At 43.7% G+C, this 19,474-nt stretch overlaps 2 protein-coding genes across 5 annotated transcripts; both read left to right on the top strand.

Moving 5' to 3' along the window:
* Window positions 1–246: 246 nt before the first annotated feature.
* LOC126618632 (sphingoid long-chain bases kinase 2, mitochondrial-like) lies at window positions 247–4,213 on the top strand. 4 transcript variants are annotated; one of them, XM_050286759.1, is made up of 12 exons: window positions 252–729; window positions 817–893; window positions 1,435–1,488; window positions 1,588–1,647; window positions 1,967–2,044; window positions 2,211–2,257; window positions 2,350–2,390; window positions 2,519–2,603; window positions 2,701–2,815; window positions 2,918–3,040; window positions 3,158–3,261; window positions 3,541–4,213. In XM_050286759.1, the coding sequence occupies exons 1-12, from the start codon at window positions 531–533 to the stop codon at window positions 3,668–3,670; spliced, it is 1,113 nt and encodes a 370-aa protein (XP_050142716.1). In that variant the 5' UTR covers window positions 252–530; the 3' UTR covers window positions 3,671–4,213. The 4 variants fall into 4 exon arrangements, with proteins under 4 accessions (XP_050142700.1, XP_050142707.1, XP_050142716.1 ...); XM_050286767.1 differs by having other exon boundaries at window positions 253–729; window positions 3,161–3,261; XM_050286743.1 differs by having other exon boundaries at window positions 247–893.
* Window positions 4,214–4,349: 136 nt separating this feature from the next.
* LOC126618680 (uncharacterized) lies at window positions 4,350–6,181 on the top strand. Its single transcript, XM_050286828.1, has 5 exons — window positions 4,350–4,882; window positions 5,006–5,160; window positions 5,357–5,423; window positions 5,660–5,711; window positions 5,793–6,181. Exons 1-5 carry the CDS (start codon window positions 4,516–4,518, stop codon window positions 5,884–5,886), a joined length of 735 nt encoding a protein of 244 aa, XP_050142785.1. The 5' UTR covers window positions 4,350–4,515; the 3' UTR covers window positions 5,887–6,181.
* Window positions 6,182–19,474: the final 13,293 nt, after the last annotated feature.

The following is a 19,474-nucleotide window of genomic DNA, read 5'->3' as shown; positions in this document are numbered from 1 at the left end:
CCAACCCTCGACGAAGCTTCACTTTAATCGTCAGGCCATTGATACGATTGCTTAAAAATCAAGCTACAGAAAGGAGTATTTTTTATAAAAAAAAATTCAACATTCTATCCGCTGGAATAATTGATTAAATTATTACATTGATTATGCTCAATTAGTTTTGAATGATGTGGGGTTCCAACTTCCGTATATGTTTAGGTAAACGACTTATAAATTTCAAGAAAAAAAAAGTTCACGAGCCAAAGTAGAATCAACTTTAAATGGAATAAAATACCGAATTTTGAGTTAGAAAAAACAAAATAAAATTAAAATGAAATTTTAAGGAGCGTAATTAAGAGAATAAGCATAATAAATAATTCCGTTTGGTTGGAAGAGATTCGAGAAACGCATTGTTCTAAATTCTAATCGGCTTGATTATAAAGCGCAGCACAAACTACAATTTTCCCACCATAAATTAAAACCCTGATCTTCTCTGCAGAGTTAGGCAAATCAGGATAAACCACAAAACCAAAACCAAAGCTTTGAAAGAAAAGATGGGCACTAATCTGATAGCATTCGGAGGCGGTGGAGGAATAGCAGTAGGCGGAGGAGTGAGAGTTTCAATGGCGACACCGTGGGCTGTGAGAGCAGAACTCCCCAAAGCTCCTGACCTGTGCGTTGACCGCTCCATTCTGGGAAGTGGGTCTTCCTCGTCTGGCCGTCATGACCTCGTTTTCGTCGTCAATCCTAGCAGTCTCTCTCTCTCTCTCTCTCTCTCTCTCTCTTTCTCTCTGTGTTTTTATGAGTTTTGTGGATTATTGAAATGGGAAATCGGAGCAGGTGCGAATGGGAGGACAGGGAAGGAGTGGAAGAAGCTGCTTCCATATCTAAGGTCTCGCCTTGGTGCTGATTGCAACGTGAGTTTCTTACCAATTTTCCTTTCTTTGGTTTCCTACCATTTGTTTATTTTTTCCAATTTTCCTTCTAACTAATTCCATGGAGGTTGATGATTCGTACCCATTAATTTTATGTTAATTTTGGGTTTACATGCATTGCTTGTATTAATTTGCATTAATTTATCTTGCTTGGCAAGAAAAATGGAAATCCTATGTTATCTTAGATCATAGGTTTTTTTGGGTCAAAATCTTAGATCATATGTGTATATCCATGAAACTCATGCCCTGGGAATCATTTTCAATGTTTGTCCCAAGTGCTGTGCGGTTTGAAATTTCTTCGCTTTTTGCTTCAATCTTTGGGTCTTGCTGGTACACCACAAGTTTTAACCAATCACTTTACCAATACTATTCACCACACTTGTGTGTATTTTGTAAATTTGTAGAACTGCTAAATGCATCTTAACTTTAGAGGCTTGCAGCGGATTTGGTGATCGTATGTGTGTGTTTGTGTTTCGCTCGTTTATTTGAGCTTATCTAATTCACTTGTTTATGTTATGGGCAGATATGTGAATCTTTAACATCAGGCCCGTCTCATGCAATTGACATAACGAGGGAGGTGGGATTTGGTGCTTCTATTATTTGAGCCTGACATGAATCCAGTTTCTCTAATGGAAGATTGATTTAATATGGCTTCTACAATTCTTATGGTTTGCAGGCTATACGTGAGGGAGCTGATGCTGTAATCGCAGTGGGAGGAGATGGAACTCTGCATGAGGTGAAATTTTCTCTAAGATCATAATTTCCATTGAAAGATGGTGTCATTTAGAGTCAATCACATTTTACCTCCTTCCCTGGGTCCTTCATATTCTGCAATTGACTTTTGCTGATAAGGTTTTTTTACCGTTTACCTTCTTTATGATGAGGCATTTTGTCTGTTGCGGAGATAGTTAAATAAATTACAATTATTAACCCTTGTATTTAAAAAGTTTATATGAAAGTGTCTGATATTAATAACCTGCAATATTGAGCAGTGTTGCTAATTTAATAGTAATTGATAATAGTCTCACTCGTCTGCATTGGCTTATGATAAACAGGTTGTTAATGGATTCTTTTGGGCAGGAAAAACTGTTACTAATTATGATAGGGATGCCACCCATTCAACTGCACTTGGTGTAAGTGATTACTATGAGAGTCTAATAATCTCAGTTTCAAATTGGTTATTGTTCTATATAAAGCTAACTTCAGTGATTGCGTATGACGAGTTGATCCCTTAACTGCCTGGTTTGGATGTTTTGGATTTTTGAAGGGAAGATATAATTTATTTTGTGCTTTTTACAGCTCATTCCTTTGGGGACTGGATCCGATTTTGCCAGAACATTTGGCTGGTTAGCTCATGTGTTTCCAGTCAGTGATCATTTTATGTCAGTTTCTATGTATACACTTGTTTTAAATTGTTGACTGTCTGTTGTTTTATCAGGAAAAATGATCCCCATGAAGCCATTGACCGTATAGCCAAAGGTTATCTCTCTCTCTCTCTCTTGATTGCTTAGGTAGTTAGGCGTAGTTAATTTGTTCTTTTTATTGTAAATTTTTGTTCGCTTTCTGTTTTGCACGTAGTTGGTCATTTATAATATTGTCTTCTGCAGGGCAGAGATCACAGATTGATGTTGGTGTTATTAGTGGAGAAGATGGAGAACCTCATTACTTTGCTAATGTTGCTGACATTCATTTGTAAGGTTAACTTGGAAATTTTGACAAATTAACATCAAGAAAGGTAGATGTCGATCTTAGTAAGTCATATTGCCATTTTTTTGGGGATATGTTGCAGGAGTGCAAAAGCAGGATTCTATGCTTCTAGTTATAAGAGATTTGGAAACTTGTGCTACGTTATTGGTTCATTAAAAGCTTTTGTTGGGCACTGTAATCAGGACCTTAAAATTAAGGTCAATATTTGTAATATTGAGCACTAATAGTCTGTACGTCACACGCATGCAATTTCCCCTCTTGTACCTTTTTTTTTGCTTAATAGAATGTTTTTTGTTTAGGTCAATGAAGGGGAGTGGGAAGTATACTCTCAAGTAACTGCCGTTTGTGTTGGAAATGCAAAATACTTTGGTGGTGGTATGAAAATTACACCAAATGCTGACCCTCGCAGCGGCAATTTTGAGGTTTCTGCACTTAACCTTCCTAACTATTTGCAATAATTTTTTTTTGCTTTAAAAAGAAACTTTATACATTGCAGTGTCTTTGCCAGTACATTTGATCTTTGTTATAAACTTTCTTAGCAGGTTGTGATCCTTCAAGACTTCAAGTGGTATGACTTTATTCTGAAGCTACATAAGCTCTACAATGGGATGCATCTAACAATGAAAAATGTATCTTCAAGAAGGTAGGCCTTACTAGGTCGAGTTGCATTACATTACACAATAACTTACTCCTCCTGTTTATGTCTCTTTCTCTCTCTCTCTCTCTCTCTCTCACTGCTTGTTTCTTTCTCTCTCTCTCTCTCTCTCTCTCTCTCTCTCACTGCTTGTTTCATCACATCAGCATGCATAACGTGAGGAATCAAATGCTTTGAATTGGTTGCCCAAGAGTTAATTCATCTGCAGCTATTACATGTAGCAATTTGTCTTTGGATCCCATTTATGTATGTTTGTTCTTTTTGCAGCGTGCATTCTATTGAGGTGGAAGACATTTCAGGCAGTGGCAGCATTTATGTTCAATCTGACGGCGAACGTCTAGGATTCCTGCCTAGGAAGTTTTGTGTATTACCTTCTGCAATCGAAATGATATGCTGAAGTGAACTGTGGAACTTGTACCAGGTGCCTTATCGAAGAAATTGAAGAGTGTGCAGATGAAGCAAGCTATGCATCAGTTCAGCTGCTGGAAAGAAAATGAACCGGAAGGTTTTTTCTCATCAAATAATCAATCAGACAGAGAGTACAGCTTTATTTATACATACAAGCGACTAACATAACTGAAGCTCCCAAATTGTAATAGAGTCGCAGCTCGTAAACTGATCACGCACTTCTAACTATTCTTGCAATCTCCAGCATAGTCAAACCGAAGCAGCTGAATCCGATCCAGTGTATGCTGGTGTGTTGTACAATCTTCCGTTTTCCAGCTTTGCTAGTTTTCCTGTATGTTTTCCAGCTTTGATTGCATCGACTTGTTTGGTAATTGTAAAATAGCAAAGCCTCAAAGGAGACTGAATCTTAGGTGCTGCCTCCCTTTGTGCCTATCTCTCTCGTCATCTGATGTGTCACATGAGGAGAAAGATGGGCACGACGGAGTATACATCCGGTGCTAAGTTTTGTTTCAAGTACAGTAAGTTTTCAGAAGTGGTGTTGCTTTGAAATTTTAATTATTAAATCGAATTAAGATATTAAGCAGACAATAAGCCGTTTAAAAAGTTATAACCAATTATTATGAGTTCATTAACTTCATTTTCTCTCTTATTCTGATTTAATAAAAAATTTATAACCAGCTTTATTTGTTCGTATTTCTTTTTTTCTAAATTATTTATGGCCGCCATTCACTGAGGTCTTTAGATAATAAGCGACTTCTGTACAAACTTCACAGAACTCAAATATAAACCACCAATTCTTTCTCTCTCTCTCTCTCCTCTCTCTCTCTCTCTAAAATGGCGCATAGTTTCTCCTACGCTTCCATTCCTCAGGGCCTCACCGCCCAACCCCAACACCAACACCACCTCAGTTTCCCGCCAAACCCTCCTCACAACGTCTACAGATTTCGTTGCAGAGCAGAAAACCGAACAACTAACTCCCCAACCGACAAAGAATCTCAACCTCAAAACGCACTGCTTAAGGTGGCCTGGTACAGCTCCGAGCTTCTTGGAATTGCCACGTCGTTTTTTCGGCCACCGTCTGCTTCCGAACCTCCTCCTGGTCCCGCCCTCGAGCTTGGAAGAGACGGGTCGGGAGCGGTTGATCGTGCGGTGGTAGTTAAATCCATCAAAGAAGACTTTGAGAGATCATACTTTGTCACAGGTTTTCTCAGAGCCCAGTTGGATTTCATTGGCCTCTCTCTTTCTTTCTCTTGTGTGTTTCTTAATGTTGGGTTCGTTGATCCGAATCCGATAACCCGCTAACTTAACAACGTTTGGTTGCCAGGGAACCTTAGGCTTGATGCATATGAGGAGGATTGTGAGTTTGCTGATCCAGCAACTTCGTTCAGAGGCCTGCAGCGTTTCAAGAGGAACTGCACAAATTTTGGATCACTTTTAGTCAAGTCAAATATGAAGCTCATGAAGTGGGAAGATTTTGAGGTAATTCACATCACCGTATACAAATTCCGCGTTAAAACGCTTTGTATGTTAGAAAAACTTGTAAGTGTTTTTGAATTATAAAATCATATTCAGTAATATCGAGGAAGTCCTTGATGCTTTCAGTAAAAACGTTTACGAGCACAAGTGTTTTCTATAAATCTATGATTAAATTTTAATTAATTATTTGGTTACACAGGATAAAGGAATTGGTCACTGGAGATTTAGTTGTATCTTGACATTCCCTTGGAGGCCCATTCTATCTGGTATGCTTTTAGCTTCAAGCCTATTGAGCTCTAAAATCCTCATAACTTGTCCACATAACAAAACCTTTCGTTTAACTAGTTTCTCCTTCTTTTTCATTAAGTTACTTTCAATTAGCTGCATCATCACCTGGAGACACCAATCCACTCACGTTATGAATTTGTCTCTCGCTTGTATTATAACACGTGAAACAGTAACACCACCTCTATTAGTATTTGACTGTTGAGCAATGTTGCAGCGAGTGGATACACAGAGTATTACTTTGATGAAGTGTCAGGAAAAGTGTGCAGGTAACTTAAACAATGTAACTTTTTTCTATCTTTCCAACATTGTGACAGATAATTGAAGTGAATGTTTATGGAAATTTTCAGGCATGTAGAGCACTGGAATGTTCCTAAAATGGTTCTACTGAAGCAAATTCTAAAGCCGAGTCGTAGGTTTTGGCCTAAGAAATCAGGTGGTTGAAGGTGATTAGTATTGCTAATTGTGGAAAATTACGATTACATTGAATCATACTCCAAACATGGAAAGGGAGGTCATGACTGACAAGCTATGGCCAATTTCTCAAAATTATGATCAGCACTTTGATGGTTTATGTGCTGGTAACTTAACATGTGAGTGGGAGCGAAATCTATCTGAGATTGCATGACAAGAGTGTACTTTGTATGATTCACTCATTTAATAAAGTTATACACAATTATATTTGTATTCATCAACAATATCATAAATGACTTGTATGAAATGAGTTCATTACTATTAATGTGGCGTCTATTTAATACTCATTGTTTTAAAAATCCTCACCTAGCGCCGCCTAGGAGCTAGGTGGCTGGCAACCTCCTAAGCATTCACCCATATCCATCTAGGCACCCGTTTTGATCGTGACTCTCACTTAACAAAAAAATATATTTTCATTTTGCATTTTTTTAACTAAATTGTAAGAGACTTGTTGAATACTTAGATAAACACACATTATAGGCTTATTCCTCATGTTTTCATTATGTTCTAATATTTTATACTCGATATGCCATTCTATTTTGCAATTATGTATTTTTTAACTATTAGCACACTTATTTATACGATATATAATATATTTACTTAAATCCACCTAGCCCCCGCCTAAGTGTTAGACCTCAACCCACCATTCGACTAGCGCCCAACGTCTTTTAGAACCTTACTAATACTATAATGTCATGTGTAAGTTTCACTCTAGATGTGTTGACCCTAAAAACTACCAAGCCTACGTGGCGTGCAGGCCGAGTAATCTAAGCTAACTACGTCCTTCGATGAATGCAGGGCGTGCCAACTCGTCGGTCGAGGAGTAAATTTGTTGATGTTGCGTTGGGTGCGCGGCTGACTTCTGCATCTTGCGATTACGACCGAGGAAGGAACACGTCTCGGCCTCTTGGGTTCTCGAACTTGAAGACAAGGCTACTATTCTTACGAATTTCACGAATCGTCGTCGTCGGATTCGGTCACAGTGATGTTATTCGTCAAAGTAAACTCACGCCGAATCGACACCAAAGTGTAAGGGCACAAATACTTAAAGCGAATATAAGTCTTAATAGTGAATGTGGTTCGGTTGTCTGAATGCCGAACTCTAAATCCCACTTGAGAGTATCCAATCATAAAATAACTCAGCATGCAATGCGCCGAGCTCAGTAAACTGTAACACCTCACTTCGCCGAGAAGGCTAATGAGATAACCTCAATCAATAAGGATTCAGAAATCCTTCTCGACCGAGACTTGGATAGGTAACCAACCATCATCGCCGCAGTGCTGTTGATGCCAACGGAAGATGCTGCGAGACCGGCTGATTCTACAGCGACAAAGCTATCTATGCCGACTTAAGATATCACTGGTTGCTTTCACAATGCTGTTGATGCCAACGGAAGATGTGTCAGCGAAAAGAGAAAATAAAAATCTCAAAGTTGTTGAAAGAGTTTGCGCAGGGCAGTTGTGTGTTGAATTGGAGGAGCATTGAATGATGTACATCTTCCTCTATTTATAGCACCGGATACCTTCAAGGTCGAGTTAAAACTTTACCCGGATTAGGATTTCTTCTCCTGATCAAACACCAACTCGACCAGTTCTATTTTCACTATAATTGTGAACCTAGTCTTTTATTAAGCCGGATTCACTTCCGGGTTATTAATCTTACCGAGACTCCTCATTGCACCAGGATTCGACTCGTCTTGCAGCATGACTTAACCGACCCAGGTTTGGAAGCCCACGACCTAACCGATCCAGAACTAAACGATCCCTGATAACCCTGTCGTAATGCCTTCTGGGCCGAGAATAATTCTATACTCGGCCCAAACTGATATTTTGGGCCCAAACATTGCCCCCTCGCTTCTGAGGTTCTCGGCCTGAATCCTCTGGTCGTGCTCTGACCTTGAAGAAGCGAAATTAACGCGCAAAATCCAAATACTCTATTTCCAAGGCACATTTATTGAGCACGATTGCACGATCTTCATCCTGCTAACCAATACACCACGTGGCATCCTTTTATACGGCTAATCCCTAATAATGACGTTTAAAGCGTGTGGCTCCCTGAACCGTCATACCATCATGACCTTGTTGCTGAACACAACCATGCCACCTCGATCTGTGAACCATTCAGCATCGTGCAGACGCCCAAAACGTCTTTCACCATAAATCTCACTGCCATACGCCATCGTGCATCCCCCGAAACACGAAACCCTCGGTCTTCTCAACTGGATTTTTTAAATGTTCATAATGATTAGCGAATTTCTCGGTCAATTTTGCCCTTCATTTTGAATTTCGAACGATTGACCTTCCTTCCATCGTTCTATAAATACCGAAATTCTCTCATTTGTATTTTACGCTTTCAAATTTTCTGAAATTCTTGCCATCGCTCTCTGGTGCACTCTTTCCTTCCGGATCTTCGTCTTCAAATCTCCCAACCTAGAAAAACTCATTTCGTCTCGCATTCTTTTAATCCCCTTACAATGGCTTTCTTTATCTCCAAGCTTTCCAAGGATTGCGACCAATGTCAGAAAATTATTGATCAAAGTTCGATCAAAACCATACGGTTCGAAAGTGACATGAGCACCCTTTATCAAATCTTGGGTCATCTATTTAAAGCGGCAGTACCACCAACCATCACTGGGCTTCTCCAGAAGCACTGCTTGTCACCCTTGCTACAAGGGTTTGAATGGCCGAAGTGGGATGTGGCAAGGCCTCAAGGCTCTTGGCCCTTGACCACTACAACCTGGGCAGCCTGGGTCGTACGAATGAAAAAGCTCTTCGGCGAGCAATGGAAAGTCATCGGCATTTACGACGCCATTCACCTCTCGTCCATGGAGGTCAACCTGGATAAGGAGCTCCTCCTAGCGGCCTTATGCTTCTGGTGTTCGACCACCAACACCATGGTCCTCCCTCTCGGCCCCATTGGCCCAACCATCCTTGATCTCACTGCCATCTTGGGGACTTCCCCGACTGGAATCCCAATTGACGCTGCCCTCTCTAGGTACCCGTCGAACCTTAACTTGAAGGCGTTCTTCGACAAACGGGCCCTTGAGACGCTAAGCGGTGAAGGCCAAATACCCTCAAAAGAAGAGGTTCACAAGCTTCACAAGAACTTCTTCAACTATAACACCCTCTATCTCCATTTTGCCAGCCGATGAGAAGAGGTTATGCGAGAAGGAGAACACGAGGCTTTCCTCTTCTATTGGTACAACAAATTTATCTGTTGTACCAAATCTAATAAGTGTCTGGTCGAGAATATGCCAGTGGCCGAAGCCCTAGCTAGCGGTCACACTCTAGCACTCAACCCGGCCATTCTTGCCCATCTCCTACGCTGCTTGGCCAAAACGACCCTAGATAAGGTCGATCCGTAGCAGAATGGTCCCCTCTGGGTCTTCCAACTCTGGCTGCAGGTTTACTTTGCTCCTCTTCGGCCAAAGATTGCCAATTTCTCGCCTAAGGAAACGCTCAGCCCTCAGCTGGCTTTTCGGCCAATCCCCCATCACCAAGCTGAAGAAGTGTTCAGATACTTTTTCACTCTTGATGACCTTTCTGATGACGAGTTCTTGATCTGCCGTCGTCGAGAATACCCTTCGTCGATCAGACTTCCTATATCAGCGTGGGGTGCGGACGAAGATGTTAACCTTCGTCAATCCTGTGGGTCTTTCGTGCTTGCCCGCGACCTGCCTCTTGGCTGTGAGGGTCGCCGAGCGAGTTGGGAAGTGTATCATCTGAACTTCCTCGCTCGGCAGCTTGGCTACCTTCAAGGTTGCCCAGCCCCCCTTCTCTCCTCACGGTCCGTCCTAAGCCGCGGACGCGAACCTGGCTCTTCAGAGAAGGAATGCAACGACGCCAAAAGAGAGTTCCATGAGTGGTGCCAAAAATTTCATTTTCGCCCGGTCACGCCAGAACCTCTTTGCACTGACACTTTCGGTGATTGGTGGGAAGAGTATACTCAACAGTTTTTGGTGTTCCAGTCGAAACCGTTCTGAACAAAATCTTCGGTGATCGACCTAAGAAGGCTCCTGCCCCCCAACCCCAAGGTAACAGTTTATTTCTACCTTTTTCCTTCAATTTTGAACTACTGATCGGCTTTGCTGATTTGCTTTTACTTTTCTAGGCAGTCGCCCATTGAAAAAGGTGGACGTGGTCGCTGTGGCTGCGGCTGCGGCCGAGAAAAAATCGGTCGTTTCCAAAAGGGCTAAGACCGCTGTGCAGGCCGTGTTGAGCAAACGGCCTCGTCAAGAGGTCGAGCCGACCATCGAAGCTCCTCAGCCTGCCAAACAGGTTAAAAATCTGGCGAAGAAAGGGGAACGGGAGATTCACGTTATCTCCAATCAAACTACGGGGGCGATGACTCCCAGTGTTTCCCCTTCTCCCCCATCACCCAAGCTTTGGTTGAGAAACGGTCAATTCCAGCCGAAGAAACAGTCCAAGTAAGGCCTGTTTCTAAAGTCGGTAAACCAGTTGTTGTTCCACCGGTCGAGGCTGCACCCGTCCCGGAAGAGGCAGTCCTTGTGACCGAGGGAACTTATCCTGAAAATCCAAAACCCTCGGCCTTCGTTCTGGAAGAGAGCGACGGGAGCGACGAGGTTCCACTGGTGAGTCACTTTCGACCCCACCGTCAACCTCCTCCTGTGTCCGAGGCGGTTGTCCAAGTCAGCCCTTCTACAGCTTACCGTGGCAAACAACCTGCCGGAGAGCCAGAAGTGGCGGTAGAAACGCCCGTTCACCCGCAGGACCAAGACCTCAATATTTCTCCGCAGGAAGCCACTTCGGCATTCGTAAGTACCCCCTAACGCCTTTCCTTGGTTATTTCTCTACCATATAACTCTAACCAGGAAAATACTAAATGTCAGGTGCCTCTTCCTGTGTCCGAGGTGGTTGTCCAAGTCGGCCCTTCTACGGCCGACTGTGGCAAATGACCTGTAGGAGAGCCAGAAGCGACGGCGGAAACGCCCGTTCATCCGCAGGACCAGGACCTCAATATTCCTCCGTATGAAGCCACTTCGGCCTTTATAAGTACCCCCTACCGCCTTTCCTTGGTTATTTCTCTGCCATAGAACTCTAAACCAGGAAAATACTAAATGTCAAGTGCCTGTACACTCTTTTCATCGAACATTATATGCGCCGAATGGTGTTATCTATATTTCTTGGCCGCCCCAGTGGCTGTCAAACGTAGATAACCTCTATCGGCCGCGTGAACTGAGAAGCAATCTAAGATATTGGGCTCGGCCATTAAGTTCTTTAGGTTCAAGCAACGATCCTGAAGACATGGCCGAAGTCTCCTCTCGGCAGGTTTAAAAAAAAACAAAACCTTCTTTCTACCTTTTTCGTGATTTCCTTGAGCTTAAACTGATTTTTGTGTGCAGGCTTCATGGGAAGTCGAGTTTAAAGCCCTTTTGTCCAGCACTACTGGAATGGTTGGTCCTTCGGCCACCACAACTGCAGCCGCTGATTCAACTGCTCTAGCTCGGTTGCAAGAGGTCTTATCTTTCTCGACGTCGCAAGTCCTTGAGCGCAAAGGTCTTGATTTGCTGGGTGCATGTCTAAACGACCTCGGAGCTGACGGTCAACTAAGCGCCGAGGCCATTGTTCAGGCATCATCCGCCTTGGAACGAGTTCGAGAAACCTTTAGTGTTTTCGAGAACGCTCTGAGGGCTGAACAAAATATGCAAGCTGCTACGGCTGTCCAAGAAACTCTCTGTCCGAAGATTGATGATTTAAAGGCAAAAAATGAGGCTTTGGCCGACCTCGACTGTCAAATGGCCAAATTGGCAAAATGAAGGTCGGTTATTGCTTCCGAGCTTGCGAAGGACTTCGAGTCGGGCGGCAAAGCTTGTTTAACCGAATATGCGACGAGCACAAAACGGGCCGAGCAGTTGAAAATGGACAAGAAGAACTGGCAGGCCGAGGTCATAATGGGTGAGGTGCAGTGGTTGGAGCTGAAGGCCCTTCTCAGCACTCTTTTTCCTTCTTCGCCCTGAATTTATTTAAATATAAACTGATCAACCTACTCAATTTGTGTATTCTCTTATCAATCTTAATGAACTGAATTTCTATTCCTGCATTTCCCATGTGACCGGATAGTACTTCTTTAAAAACTTCCCATTGATGGGCAATTTGTGAACTAAACCAGTCCGGTCTCTAAGATGATATGCGCCTTTGCCGAGAACCTTATGTATGACGAAAGGCCCTTCCCAAGTTGGCGACCATTTGCCAAACCTAGGGTCTTTAATTCCTACGGGCAACACCATTTGCCAAATTAATTCTCCTTCGCCAAATGTTTTCTGTCGGACATTTTGATTGTACGCTCGCTCGACAATCAGTTTTTGTGCCACCAGCAAGTTATAAGCATCGAGTCGTGCTTCTTCTAAGTCTTCTAACTCCTGTCTCATGGACTGATTATATTTGGCGCTGAACAAACTACTTTGTTCAATTATTCGTAACGAATTTATGCTTAGCTCGACTGGTAACATTACGTCGTGTCCGTAGGTTAGTGCATACAGGGTTATCCCAGTCGCCGATCGGAGCGATGTTCGATATGCCCATAAAGCCTCGTTTAACTTTAAATGACACATGCCAGGCCTCTCTTTTATTATTTTCTCGAGAATGCCGATCAACACTTTGTTACTTGCCTCGGCCTGCCCATTTGCTTGTGGATAATATGGTGTAGACTGTTCAAGCTGAATTTTCAAACTTGCCGTGTATTCTTTAAACCTCTCGATTGTAAAGATTGTGCCATTATCAGTTATAATCGTTTCTGGTACGTCGAATCTGGTCACAATGTGTTCTTCCACAAAGTCGTAAACTTCTTTAGACGTTAGCTCGGCATACGATTTTGCTTCGACCCACTTAGTGAAGTAATCGGTTGCTAACAGTATCCATGCGTGCTTGGCAGCCCCGGAAGATGGTGTGATTTTACCGATTACGTCCATGACCCATCTTTTAAACGGCCATGGTTTAGTGACCGAATGTAATGACTCGGCCGGGACCCGTTGTATAGGACCATGAATCTGACACTGTATGCACCCTCGTGCGAACTCGATACAATCCTTTAATATTCTTGGCCAAAAATAACCGTGTCGTCGAAGCAATCACCGCATTTTACGTCCGGACTGATGAGCTCCGCAAACCCCTTCATGGACTTCTGTGATTGCTTGAGCACTTTCTTGGGGGCCGAGGCATAGCAGTAATAGACCATCATCACCCTTTCGGTATAAATCGTTTTGGTACGTGACATAGTTTGTGGCGTGAACTCTTGTCTTGCGACTGTGTTTGCCATTGAGATTGTCAAGATACTGCATAATGGGCTTTCTCCAATCATCTAGTATTGCCTCGACGGCGCAAACATCTATAAGGTCTTGTCGGTCTAACAACGAAGGTAAGGACATGACTCTGGTGCGTATCACGTTGTCGCGTCGGAGGACTTACTGGTTAACCAGAGCCGGGTATAGCTGTCGTAACATGGGTATTTCTCGGCCTAGCTTGCCCCCCAAAAGTTGTGCACCGGAGGCGATTTGAGCCAATTCGTCTGCGTCGGTATTATGGACCTGAGAAATATGTTCAAATGTAATACCGTCGAAGGATTCGGCCAAATAGTTGGCGGCCATGTGGTAGGGTGCCAGGGTACAACTCATGCATCGAAAAGACCCATTAAGTTGGTTAATCACGAGTTCGAAGTCGTCGAGGATGAGGGCACGGGTTGCCCGCAAGTCATGAAGGATGTCAAGGCCGATAATAAGGGTTTCGTATTCGGCCTGATTATTTGTGCATTCAAAATCCAGCTTAAGCGAAAAATACCAACGATCGTGGTTTGGGCATTGAATGACAATTCCAACGCCAGCCGAGGATGAAATACTTGAGCCGTCAAAGTACATCGTCCAGTAGTTATCGTGCGTTTCAACCATGCTGATTTCGACGTCGGTGCCCCCAAAACCATAGGGGGAAGGGTGTTAGCGAGGAAATCAGCCAGTGTCTGGCCTTTGACAGCTTTCTGGGGCACGTATTGCAAGCTAAACTCGGACAACGCCATTGTCCACTTCCCAATTCGGCCTTTTACGATTGGTCGGGTGAGCATGTAACGGATGACGTCGGTCTGGGCAATGACTTGTGTGACCGATGGGAGCATGTAATGCCGAAGCTTGGAGGCGACGGAAAATACGGTGAGACAGAGTTTCTCGACGGTGGAATAATTGATCTCTGGTTGATTGAGATTTCGACTGAGGTAGAAAATAGCCTGCTCTCATCCGGCATCGTTGTCTTGCGCGAGGAGGCAGCCGATAGACTCTTCGGCCGCTGAGATATATATCTTGAGAGGCTTACCGCGCCAAGGTGGGACAAGGACAGGTGGTGTCGTGAGGGAGACTTTGATTTGCGTAAACGCCGCCTGATGCTCGTCTTTCCACTCAAATTTATCTGAGTCCTTAAGTTTCAAAAGCGTAGAGAATGCTTTCATTTTACCCGTCGAGTTAGCTATAAATCGGCGGAGAAAATTTATCTTACCGAGTAACGACTGTAGTTGTTTCTTCGTCGTCGGGGGTGGAGCATTGATGATTACGCGTGCTTTATTTTCATCCACTTCAATCCCACAGTGATGCACGAGGAAGCCGAGAAAATTACCGGCCGACACACCGAATGCACATTTGGCAGGATTCATTTTGAGGTTGTGTTGACGCATATGGAGGAAAGCCTGTCGGAGATCATCCAGATGTGTCTGCTGGCGTTTAGATTTAATGACAACATCGTCAATGTAGATTTCGACGATGGTTCCAATTAAATCATGAAATATGGTGTTCATTGCTCGTTGGTATGTGACGTCGGCGTTCTTGAGGCCGAATGGCATGACAACTCATTCGTAAATGCCGAGTGCCCCCGGGCAGCGAAAAGCAGTCTTGTGCACATCGGCTTCGGTAATGAAAATTTGGTTGTACCCGGCATGTCCATCCATAAAAGATAAGATCGCATGATTCGCCGCGGCATCAATTAACAAATCCGAAATCGGCATTGTATACTCATCTTTGGGAGTTGCCAGATTCAGATTTCTGAAGTCGATGCAAATGCGCAATGCACCACTTTTCTTTAAAACATGAACGATATTGGCCAACCATTCAACGTATCGAGCTGTCCGAATGAACCCTGCTTTCAAAAGATGAACCAGTTCATCCTTGATACCGAGTGAGAATCGTCGAGGTGGTTGACGGAAAGGTTTACATCCAGGTTTAATACGTAACTCATGCTTGACGAGAGTGCGATCTAAGCCAGGCATTTCATGGTAGCTCCAAGCAAAACAATCTTTGAATTCCTCAAGCAAGGCATGAAGTTCGGCTTTCATAGGTTGGGGAAGTAAAACACTAATAAATAAAGGGCGTGGGTCATCGGCCGCCCCAACATTAATTTCTTCCAAAGGGTCCTTAACTTGGGGCCGATTGTCTTCGAGCTCGGCCGGGGCAGCTTGAATTTTGTCAAGAGATAAGATAGGACCATTATCTCTTTTGGCGAGGAACTCGACGAGGTTAATGCCAGAATTTGGTTGCTTAGATATAATATACCAATGAGCCAGCAGTCGTTCCATAGTATATGAAATCGCGGCTCGACATTGTTCTCGATTGGTGTCAAACATCGAGGTCAGGGATGAAGTTAGCTAAACCGAGTCTCGCCGAATCCTGGTGGACAGTTTCGACGCCAACCTCGATAGCTTTTTGAACATAAATCCGAGTCGGCCGTCCTTCATCATTGAAACCCTATAGGGTGATGTAACCGACGTGGTCATCATAATACCGTGCTTGGATCATGTTAGCTTCGAAAGGCTGACTATCGGCCGGGTGAACAATGACCGATTTACCGTCCCAAAAAATGAGCACTTGATACAATGATGAAAGAATACAGCTGGTTTGATGAATCCAGTTGCGACCGAGCAGTGCATTATACTCGGTCTTGGAGTCGACGATAAAAAAGGCAGTCATGTGATTACGGCCGTCAATGTTTACCGCTAAAGGAAGCACCCCTTTGGTGTGGGATTTGTCTCTGACGAAACTGCTCATTGTGATCCCAGAGGGAATAAGTTCGTCATTGGAGCGACGTAATGCCTTCATGACGTTTACAGGCATGATATTGACAATGGCTCCACAGTCGACAAAAACTTTGGAGACTCGATACCCTTCGATATGGGCCGTTACGTACAATGGCTTCAAATGATGAAGTTTGGCCGATGAGGAGCGAGGAAACAATTCAGCCAAAGATGCCTTGAAATTGTCATCTTTTGTTGTCGACTCGACTTCAGCAATGGTTACAAAATCAATGTGACTGGCTTCATCGGTAACTACGTCGCCATCGAGGAAATTCGGTTGGGCTGTGCTCGACTAAAAATTAACGGGTAAAACATGGACCATATTGATTTTCATGTTATCCAGGACTGACGGGCCCATCGGGTTACGATCATCTTCTTCAGCCTATTCTCTTCTCGGGTCACCGACTGCGGCATCCGCTTCTGTCAGAGTTGTACCAAGAGACTCATCTGCTCATTCTTCAATAGTTTGTTCCCTTGGTGTCTCTTCGGCAACCTGTTGGTTCTGCGTATGTGCCTCAGGTGGGTTTGAGATCAGAAGTGTGCCTAGGATTGGTGCCAGGATACGAGCTTGCTCTTGGTACATTATACGGGCATCCCTGGTGTCGAGATAGGCATCCAACCGTGTGACTTGTGTTATTTCATCGGTCGTAAGGCCGAAAAGGGAAACAACAAAAAAGACTTCGAAATGGTATCGTAAATACTGAAGGTCATCCATTGAGAAAGGAAGGTCGACTGCATTGATATTAGTGTATGGGTCGACTTCAAAACCAAGGACTCGAGCTTCTCGTATGTGCTGGAACCTAGCTTTCAATCCTGGATCTGAAGTCTTCTAAATAATTCGCTCGACATCCGGGCAAGTTAGGACGAGATCGATTGTATCTTGACATGCTTTCGGCAAACCATATAGATCGTTGGCCGAATGTTTTTTATGAAACTCTCGCATATATTCCAAGGCCTCCCCGAGGAATGGTGGATGTAAATTTCGTCGAATTTTAATCAAAGGTGCTTGTATGGTTGGCGGGGTCAGTTTGCTTTCAGCTTCTTGCCTGAAATGCTCGAAGCGTGCCTTCATCTCCCCGGGCCGCAGAAGAAGTTTGATCCATTTATCAACCTCCTCAAACGTGGTTTCGACATCTCGATTGACCAGCCGTTTCCTTGGAACCAGCTCTGTCATAATCGTTGGAGATGGTCGTTCATCATTATTGGTAACTGTTTCCTTCGGCCGCCATTTAGGGATCGAAGTTTCTTGGGCTGCCCGTCGGCGGGCCATGCAATCTATTCTTTGGTGCCGACGTTTTTGGGATTTGGACAGTGCAATGTAAACACCTTTCGAAAAGTGATATGTATACCAACGCTGGTCTCAAGGTTCGAGAAGTTTGAAAGTTTTTTGGCTCTGCGATGATTCCGAGCTGCTAGAATTACGTATGTAATAATCTTCGTCATAAAACGGAGTATCAAAATCGAGGCGCCGTCTGACTGAAGGTGTCTCTTCCATCCGTACTTTAGGACCGAACCTATCAAAAACCCCTTGATGTTGGCCTGCGTTGAGCACATTTTGTTGTGTTGCGGCTGTAAGTTGTTCCATTATAGGCGGAGAAGACTTTTCCTTTGGCTCGGTGTTGACATTTGCTTTACATTTGCTGCATAAAACTGCCGACCCACTGTCTTTATCAGTGCTGGAATCTATCATGGGCTTGACAATAGCAGGTCCCGTTAGAGCTGTAGGTGGTTTGTTTGAACGAAAATCAGCATTGAAACGTGGTCGAGAATTATGATTCAGAGAACGTTGCGGTGTAGCGACCTCTGCTTTCCTTTTTCCTTTGTCCCTAGGTAGGCGAGCATTTACCATATTTATTGTTACCGTGGGGAATAGGTCGGTATCAACACTCATCTTCTTCTCCGGAAATCTGAGTTTGCCGTTATCAATCCAGCTTTGGATATTGTCTCGAAACATGACGTAATTATTTGTCGTATGTTTGCTTGAATTATGGTATTTGCAATATATCTTTCCTTTAAGCTCGTCGGCCTTGGGAATGGTATGCCCAGGCCGAAGTTTGATGATCTTCGCTGATAGCAATTGATCAAAAATTGCATCGGCCTTTGTAATATCAAAAGTATAGACTTTTGACGTTTTCATTGTTTCTTTAGGGGCCGAGCAGGTTTTGACTTCCTTAGAGTCAATTTGAGTCAGTGCCTTGCAAACGTATGGCTTATCTATGACTATCTCGGCTGCGTCCACGCTAACACATTCACCTTCGGCCGATGCATAACTGACAGTGGGATTTTTGTAGATCGTCCATCTGGACGGAGCTTTCGAGATCTTCTCTTCACGGAGCAAATAATCATATTGCTTGACATGCTGGGCTAGTTCATACATATCCCGAAAGTTTGCCCCCAAGAATTTCTTTATGTATTCTACGTCAAGACCATTCATAGCAAGTCTGACGAATTCGACTTCAGGAAGAGGTACTCGGCACCAATTCCTGGCTGATTTAAATCTGGTAAGATAATTCATTGGTGACTCGTCGGATGCTTGAGCTATCCTTGCTAACGAGGATACTGACACTTTCATCCCTGGTCGATAAAACTGCTCATGAAATTTCTCGACCAACTCCTCCCAGCTCTGGACATAATTCGGTGGGAGGTTGATATACCAAGCAAATGTTGAACCGATCAGCGAAAAGTTGAACAGTCGCAGCTTGTGAAAGTCGCTATTGACATCTCCGCATTGCGCGGTGAAACGAGCCACATGTTCCAACGAGGATAAGGATGATTCTCCAGCGAAAAGGCTAAAATCCTGGATTTTGAAACCTCTAGGGTATTCGAACTGTTCCACATAAGCCAGATACGGATGTATAAATTTAGGGAACTTCGACCCTTTCTTCATGGCCGAATCGATCATTCGTTGGACCTTAGTCATATCGACGAGTGTTGCCTCCACTCTCTGGTCGAATCCGTCTGACCTACTATTTGATCCTCCTCCTTTTTCCAAGTAATTGGTTTGAGCCGAACAGGGGTTGACTCGGCCGGTGCAATTGGTAATAGATTATTTTTTTGTGGCAAATGCTGGGCAAGATCGAAAGACCTACCGTCGCTGACCTTACTAACCAGTATTTTGAGTAATCTGGTTTGTGCCTCATTGGTATTGCGTATCACGTCATGAAGTTTATTGATTCCTCGACTAAACGTCTGTTCAACCATCCGAGATTGCTCGTCAAGTCGTTTTCGAAGAAACGATCTTATTGGTGGATCAGTTCCCTCGCCACCATCCTCGTCACAATCCTCCATTATCCCTTCATTGAGAACGCAGGTGTTCCTGTTAGGGACTTCAAGACTGTGAAATTGACCACCGAGATTAACTTCCCTTTCTCGACGAGTCGCGCTTGTGGACTCAGGTGTCACGGCGCTAATGGGATTATGCGTCTACGGCACACTTTGTCCTATGTTCTGAATTGGTAAATCAGCTGTTGACTTTCCCATAGTTGTTTTTTTTTACCG

Source organism: Malus sylvestris, chromosome 1, assembly GCF_916048215.2.
Source record: "Malus sylvestris chromosome 1, drMalSylv7.2, whole genome shotgun sequence".
NCBI lineage: Eukaryota > Viridiplantae > Streptophyta > Magnoliopsida > Rosales > Rosaceae > Malus > Malus sylvestris.
This window is presented reverse-complemented; position numbering and strand designations above follow the sequence as displayed.

What these genes read in the sequence shown, in the direction of transcription:
- LOC126618632 (XM_050286743.1), top strand. Translation starts at nt 531, where the DNA reads ATGGGCACTAATCTGATAGCATTCGGAGGCGGTGGAGGAATAGCAGTA. An exon ending in CATTGACCGTATAGCCAAAG is followed by an intron (nt 2,391 to 2,518) that starts GTTATCTCTCTC and finishes TGTCTTCTGCAG; the next exon opens with GGCAGAGATCACAGATTGAT. An exon ending in ATCAGGACCTTAAAATTAAG is followed by an intron (nt 2,816 to 2,917) that starts GTCAATATTTGT and finishes TTTTTTGTTTAG; the next exon opens with GTCAATGAAGGGGAGTGGGA.
- LOC126618680 (XM_050286828.1), top strand. Translation starts at nt 4,516, where the DNA reads ATGGCGCATAGTTTCTCCTACGCTTCCATTCCTCAGGGCCTCACCGCC. An exon ending in GAGATCATACTTTGTCACAG is followed by an intron (nt 4,883 to 5,005) that starts GTTTTCTCAGAG and finishes TTTGGTTGCCAG; the next exon opens with GGAACCTTAGGCTTGATGCA. An exon ending in TGAAGTGGGAAGATTTTGAG is followed by an intron (nt 5,161 to 5,356) that starts GTAATTCACATC and finishes TTGGTTACACAG; the next exon opens with GATAAAGGAATTGGTCACTG.